The 7,253-nt window shown below is 45.2% G+C and overlaps 2 protein-coding genes across 5 annotated transcripts; one reads left to right on the forward strand and one right to left on the reverse strand.

Annotated features, from left to right (window-relative positions):
• Positions 1-1,145: 1,145 nt before the first annotated feature.
• On the reverse strand, positions 1,146-3,998 carry nkiras1 (NFKB inhibitor interacting Ras-like 1). Of its 3 annotated transcripts, none has more exons than XM_030346428.1 (4): positions 3,870-3,998; positions 3,524-3,624; positions 3,023-3,264; positions 1,146-2,039 (listed from the first exon to the last, which is right to left on the reverse strand). In XM_030346428.1, the coding sequence occupies exons 2-4, from the start codon at positions 3,615-3,617 to the stop codon at positions 1,797-1,799; spliced, it is 579 nt and encodes a 192-aa protein (XP_030202288.1). In that variant the 5' UTR covers positions 3,618-3,624; positions 3,870-3,998; the 3' UTR covers positions 1,146-1,796. The 3 variants fall into 3 exon arrangements, with proteins under 3 accessions (XP_030202288.1, XP_030202290.1, XP_030202289.1); XM_030346430.1 differs by having other exon boundaries at positions 3,866-3,981; XM_030346429.1 differs by lacking the exon at positions 3,870-3,998 and adding an exon at positions 3,742-3,840.
• Positions 3,999-4,351: 353 nt separating this feature from the next.
• Positions 4,352-6,936, forward strand: rpl15 (ribosomal protein L15). Of its 2 annotated transcripts, XM_030346426.1 has the most exons (4): positions 4,352-4,387; positions 5,090-5,271; positions 5,367-5,503; positions 6,591-6,936. In XM_030346426.1, the coding sequence occupies exons 2-4, from the start codon at positions 5,100-5,102 to the stop codon at positions 6,894-6,896; spliced, it is 615 nt and encodes a 204-aa protein (XP_030202286.1). In that variant the 5' UTR covers positions 4,352-4,387; positions 5,090-5,099; the 3' UTR covers positions 6,897-6,936. The 2 variants fall into 2 exon arrangements, with proteins under 2 accessions (XP_030202286.1, XP_030202285.1); XM_030346425.1 differs by lacking the exon at positions 4,352-4,387 and having other exon boundaries at positions 4,988-5,271.
• Positions 6,937-7,253: the final 317 nt, after the last annotated feature.

The following is a 7,253-nucleotide window of genomic DNA, read 5'->3' on the forward strand; positions in this document are numbered from 1 at the left end:
ATGAAGTATTTAGATTTACACGTGAAGCCTGTCTTTCAGTGAGCCTCTGTGCCATCCAAGGGGATCACTGGCTTGTCCCCGAGAGGAGCGTGATCGCGGTCTGTAAAGTAATGCCAACGTGTTTTAATGGGACTTAGGCTGAATTGGGGGGATGGAGGGGGTCCGAGGGGGTTGTTGAGGGTGTGGGGGTGAGGATATGTTGTGGATAATCTTTTTTTTATCTTGGGTGGTGGGGTGGGGGGGAACGGAAGTCTTAATTGGGTTCAGTTGTTTTAAATGTAAAATATGTTTTCGTTATCCTCCACTATAATCGAATTTAGCAATATTGCATTTGGTGTTTTCCTTTGCTCTGATTGGACGCTTGAAGGTTGAAGTAAGCGGCACTTTCTTATAAATCTGTTACAGCATGGTTCCCAGTGAAGTCTGTCCCCCCTGTACATGTTTTTGTTATTTTTCACCTTCCTTAACCCTCATGGTTTGTATACGCTGTTTGAAAAGGTGTTTCACATGTGAAGGTGTGGATGGCTGTTGGTTGTATAATGTAAGCTTACCGATTTAGAAGAAAAGCTGTATGAAGAAGTTTTCTGTAAGAATTAAATGTTAAAAAGTTTCCTTTTGTCATTTTTGACTAGTGCTTCCAAAAATGCAGATTTTTTTTTTACCAAATATGAGCCAGCTACTTACCTTTTAGTTTTGAGCCAAATAGACAGTGATTATGCTGGCAAGAGTGTGTGCATTTGGGATATGTTGTTGTTGTATCTAGACCATTCAAATGACCTACAAAGATTTAATACCTTTGTTATATTTCCCCTCAGACCTTCAGTCATCGACTTGGCTCGCTAAAGTATGACAATGCAGGCTCAATAATGGATAAATGCCTCTTTTCTAAAGAATGCCTCTTGGGCTGACCTAAGTACAGCTCCTTCAGTTCCTCAGCATAAAACATGAGAGAGCAAGAGCGAGAGAGATCTCCTTAATGGTTCTGTGATAAAATAAGCAATATAAATGCACCCTAGCCAATACAGGCACATGTAGACTCGCCCTCGTCCACCGACAGCAATGTGTGACGTTTCCTCGTTCCGTTCTGAGGGACAACCATGTCACATGTTGGGTATTCTCGGAAGAAGAAAATGCAAGAGAGAAAATCTAGAGCCAGTATTTTAATCCATGCATTGTTAACCACTACAGTATGTAAACGATCACAGGAATATTGCTGGACAGCAGAGGAAGATTTGAAAACAACTTAAAAAAGTTATTATACTAAGCTAAGACACGAGCTCATTCGCTACCAGTAGAAAAACTTTTGTTCAGGTTCTCGGGACACAACGCATTTACATCACACAGTACCGTTTAGCTTTTTCACATTGCTAGACACGTCAGGAATGTGGGTTTATTAAAGTGCTAAAAAATAAATTAGTTAAAAAATAAATATCATCTATCCATAGATGGTAGTTCTAACGTTAGGAAGGCTACCGTCTGTACGTTGCTACCCATTTCAACAGAAGTCTACCCAACAGGCTAAGAAATGCAGGAGTGCAACTAACGCCGAGGTCAACGGTATAACCGATCCCACACCATTGATCAAAGCCTGACACCACCGCCTTCCATGTTAAATTAAAAAGGGTGGCTCGCGACACAACGGACGAGTCGGGACCAACTCTACCGCGTCTCACGAGACCAAGCTCAAGGGGGGGGGGGGGGGGGGGGATGGAGTGTCGGGCGAGAGGGGTGGAGTGCCAGGCGGGGTGGGGGTGGGGGTGGTGGGGGGGGTGAGTGACGGGGCCGTTCCCGGGGGTTCAGAGGTCGTTGGACGGCGTGCCCTTGCTCTTGCGGCCGGGCAGGGGGAAGGCGGACTTGCTCTGCGGCTGCGTGAGGCGGCTGGTGAGCGTGGTGAAGGGCTCGATGAGGGAGCCGCGCTCCGCCACGCTCACCTCCCACAGCTTCACCTTCTCGCCGCGCGCCCACTGCTGCGCCGCCTCGGGGTCCACCTGCCGCTGCTCCCGCAGGTCCGTCTTGTTGCCCAGGACGATGACCGCCACCTGCGGGCGGCACATGGTAAGTGGACTGCATTTGTATGGCGCTTTTATCCAGAGTGCTTTACAACATGGCCTGACTTTCACCCATTCACGCACCGACGGCGGAGTCCACCGTGCAAGGCGACAGCCAGCTCGTCTGAAAGCAGTTCGGGTTAGGTTTCTCGCTCAGGGACACCTCGACACTCAGCTAGGAGGAGGAGCCGGGGATCGAACCAGCAACCTTCCGGTTACCAGCCAACCCGCTCTAACTCCTGAGCTACTGCCGCCCACGGCAGCACAACGACAAGCACAACGGGGGTCGGGGGAAATGCTGAATCGTGTCTGCCGATGCTTGCGGAATGGAGAAGTGGCTCAAGTTGGCATGCCTACCAGTGTTTGGCAGTAGCTTGTGTTGCGCTTACCGATTGAGATCAATCTGACGTTTTAGAACATTATCGCTGGACGTCATCCAGAGCATCTAACAGTGTATCTAAAGGTATGTAAGGAGCAGGTAGGGGTAAGGGGCTAGGGGTCATCCTGGTCAAGGAAACCTACAGGTAGACTGCAGACATAAGGGTGCTAAACCAGAACTCTTCAAACACCCAAGCCTGGAGACTATTCAGCGCCCCCTTATTTTGACCCAAAACCTGCTCACTTGTTATGGATAACATTAAAATATAGCGTTAAAGCTTTATGTAACAACAGGGAATATGATTTCATTACCAATCTTTAATTGAGATAAGGATCAGGGAAAGATACAATTTAAGTTGTACATGAATTATATATTAAATCAATCAAAAGAACACATCATATGTGACTATTTAGCAGACACTTTTATCTAAACAGACTTAAGTCTGAATTAAAAAACAGGTTGTTGGGCAGCAGGTAGTGACTTCCCTGTCCTGTTCAATGGAATACATATTTAGTTCCAGATCACAATATCAACATTGTATATAAATACATAACCATTGATAATAGCGGTTATCAATGACTGGAACGGTGCCCACCTCTTTCTTATCTCTGGACTTGTCGATTTCCTTCTTCAGTATGTCGACCTTCTTGAAGGACTCCAGGCTGTCCACGCTGTAGACGAGCACGAAGCCGTCCGCCACCAGGTAGTAGTGCTTGGGGAGGTCCAGTTCGTCCTGCAGGCCCCGGGTGTCGTACAGCCTTAGCTGTTCCTTCACCCCGCGGTCCGTCTCCACCGAGGCCACGTACACATCCTCCTGGGTTCCACTGGTTTCAGACCCTGACAGACCAAAGCCAACAACAAGAGCCATCAACAACCAAACCTGTCAACTGACAGCAGCCCATAACTCTCTGACCCTACTGAACTGTTCACATGTGGTTATAATTAAATGTTAAACATTGGAACTGAGGAGCTTTCTTACACATAATGATAGCTTACAATATCGTGCAACTATTGACCTACATTCCCTTTAAGCCATGCCATCGAGCATCTAATGGTTGGGTTTTCCCCTTACCTCCAAACTAGGTGACCTACTCACCGACAGTGTGGTTTCCGTACAGTAACTGCTCCAGGATAGCAGTCTTTCCAACAGAAGCCTGGCCGCAGACAACAACTTTACAGCCCTTCCCCATTTCGACTCTACAAGGCAACATATCAGAGTAAGCTTACAAGCCGAAAGTAAAGTACACACCATCAGACACATTGTACAAACCAGCTTTGCAGTAACAATATTTGGTAGCAAAATTTAACACGAACCCTAATAAAATCTTAGCAACGTAGCTACTCAATCCAGACGATTATGTACGCCTCGAAAACATACGCTACTGACATTGCCAGCAGTGAATCATGGTACACGGGTCAAAGTGTAAAGTACAGTTACCTACCTAGTCCAGGTTAACGCTGTCAGATTTCAGCACAGACATCTCGACCTGGAGCATCCTTTCTTCAGTGTGTGGGGTCGCTGTTATTGGCAAGTTCGGGTACCTCACTGCGCATGTGCAAACACGGAATAATCTGCACGCACGTCCGAACTAAATTTAATTGAAATTAGATAGCAGAAAGAGGTCACCATCTGTCAATCAATATTATCAGTCCAGGCTCTACTCTTAACATTAATCTATTTCGCATGGTGGTGTCAAGTGTGTTTTTGACTAACAATGTATTAAAAGTAATACGTTTTACAAAATAGAGAGACATTATATAGTGTGTAAATGTAGTATGTTACAGCGTGTTAGAGTAAACCCATTCTGAATCAAAACCTAAATTAAATTAAATCTCCGGAAACGCTAAACAAATCCAGGACTACATTTCCCGTGATCCTTCAACCGGAAATACGCAGCCGACGTTTTCATAAAGCATGCTGGGTATTTTTTCTCTCTCTTTCCGGCTGGTACGCCATCATGTAAGCTATATTTCCAATGCTTTAATACAACACAATCTATTAAAATCTACGATATTGGACCTACATCGTTCTGTCAAATTTAGTACACTCGTTTATCAGACTTCAGTTTTCAATATGCTGCAATTATTTTAGAAGTTTTGTCATTTTAGACTGTGATTAAAGCCCTGGTTCTGTTGGGTACTATAGGCGCTTGGCTGTCTTGCTATTCATCCTGCTGTCCGGTTAGCTGCTGTATTGTAGTTAACGTTTGGCATTTCTTTCTGAAATTATTGCTTGGCATGTCCTGGTTGAATTGTTATGTCCATAGAGTATATAACGATATGGTGGTTAACGAATGCATCTAGCGAAGCAGAGTAATTGTTTATTCTGTTAGCCAAGCTAAGGTTAGCGTGTGAATAAAAATGCTTTAGCATGAAACTCCCTCATCGGAAGCAATTAAACATTCAATCTGAACTGTTGTATTTACTAACCTCGCATTTAGTATTGCTGATTTATTAATTGCTAGCCTAATACTTGGTCACACTAGTATAGTTAATAGTAAACATGTATCTAATGCATGCCTATATTTGAAGAGAAACGCTATTTACGTGAGCAAGGGATTGTCCAAGTGTCACTAGTCATTTATTTCCAAGGATGAATTGCCTGCAATGGGTCCAGTTTGACAATGTCGTGTAGTCTTCTAAAATGTATATCTTCCCACAGATAAATCAAGATGGGAGCATATAAGTATATGCAGGAGTTGTGGCGCAAGAAGCAGTCTGATGTACTTCGCTTCCTCCTCCGTGTGAGATGCTGGCAGTATCGCCAGTTGTCCAACCTCCATCGTGCTCCTAGGCCCACCAGACCCGACAAGGCTCGTAGACTGGGCTACAAGGCCAAGCAGGGTAGGTCCCAAGCCACATGGGTCGGTCATGGAAGTCTAACCACCAATAAACTCACCATGTGAATACCAACTCCTTTTGTTGTTGTTGTTGTTTAGGGTACGTCATCTACCGTATTCGCCTCCGCCGTGGTGGTCGCAAACGCCCCGTGCCCAAGGGTGCCACCTATGGCAAGCCTGTGCATCATGGTGTCAACCAGATCAAGTTCGCCCGCAGTCTGCAGTCTGTTGCTGAGGTGAGTTTGTGATCATCTCTTGGAAGAAATGTAGGCTCTTTGGGATTCACTCCTCGAAAGGTTTTGAGTGGGAAGGTGCCGGCCGTCATTGATGGATGATGGTAATGGAATTTGTTGGTGAGAAACTGAATGGGTTTAGTTTTTTGGTTTTGATGCCTGGGTATGGTCTGCAAATCTGGACTTTAAAGTCCATGGCTGCTCCACTGCTTTGGTAGCAGGACCTTGTACTACCTGAAAACAAACCAGTTTTAGTGGTGCATTTGATCTTTGTATTTGTAGTGGTTCGAAATGAACTCTGAATGCTCTCAACATTTGAATAGTCATTGTGCTGAACTGCAGATTACAGTACCTCTCCTAAAGTGACAGTACAGACAATCGCAACTGAAACCCAATGTACTGGCCGGTTCTGTATTACTGGCTGTTCTTGTCCTAGACTTTGTTGGCACATGATGTTTTGTCGATCAGTGCTCTCAACTTGCATCCAGTATATCAATAGCTTCCCATCTCACTTTGGTCAAACATTTAGGTGTAGAGCCAGGCCTGTGATGTGTTCATCAAGCTAGTCCTTGAAGCTTCACATTTCTTTATTGACAAACATTTGATTTGTTACTGAGCTATTCGATTTAAGTGTGCATTGGCAACACTTGGGATGCAAAGCTTGATATTCAGTCCTGGTCTGAAGTGTGACAGTCAAATCAAGGTAGTGTAGCCGGCCAAATGACATGGATGTAGTCCCAAGAGCAGGCGCATGGGCCAGTTAAGACATCTCTTATGTTTTTCTATATATACTCTACTGTGACCTCTGGCTGACTTTGGTCAAAAGATGTGACTAATCAGCTCCAATTATTGTGAAAGAGTTTAAAGTATTTTATTATCATAACCTGTGCCGTTTTTACTAACAGTTCAGTTGAACCATCCGACCTATCATTATTTTCGGGGGATTTAAATACAGCAATAAGACTTTCTAAAAATGTTGTTACAAACATGGTGAAAAATTAAAGTTGGACCATGTATTATGGAGGTTCATGTGTACGCTGTTCAAACTGTCCTGTCGCATGGAGCTAACGTGTGATGTTTGGTCCACTAGGAGCGTGCTGGACGTCACTGTGGCGGCCTGAGGGTCCTGAACAGCTACTGGGTGGGCGAGGACTCCACCTACAAGTTCTTCGAGGTCATCCTCATCGACACCTTCCACAAGGCCATCCGCCGCAACCCAGACACCCAATGGATCACAAAGGCCGTGCACAAGCACAGGGAGATGCGTGGCCTGACCTCCGCAGGCAAGAAGAGCCGCGGCTTGGGCAAGGGTCACAAGTTCCACCTCACCATCGGTGGTTCCCGTCGCGCCTGCTGGAAGAGACGCAACACCCTGCAGCTGCATCGTTATCGTTAAGCGTCTGTACAAAAGAAATAAACATGCCTTTTTATGGTCATTCTGGTTGTCCTGTTCACTTTATTGTAGCAGTTTTTGATTCCCCAACCGCAAACAAGGCAGTTCGTCCTAGAGGTGTCGTGAATTGCCTAGTAGTGAATAGTTTGTGCACTTGCATGGCTAACTACGCTTACTTCACTTTGAGTCCCTACTATATCGTAGGACACTTGTTCGTGTGCACTGAAGAAAAAGATCTATCGTGGATCTTCGAGGGGGGAAATGTTTTGGGAGTGTCGTAAGTAAGATGAACCAGGCGTAAACCAAGCGAACAGGGCTGTCCAGCAATTTATTTTGTAGAACATATAATTTAAAGGATTT

Source organism: Gadus morhua, chromosome 22 (assembly GCF_902167405.1).
Source record: "Gadus morhua chromosome 22, gadMor3.0, whole genome shotgun sequence".
NCBI lineage: Eukaryota > Metazoa > Chordata > Actinopteri > Gadiformes > Gadidae > Gadus > Gadus morhua.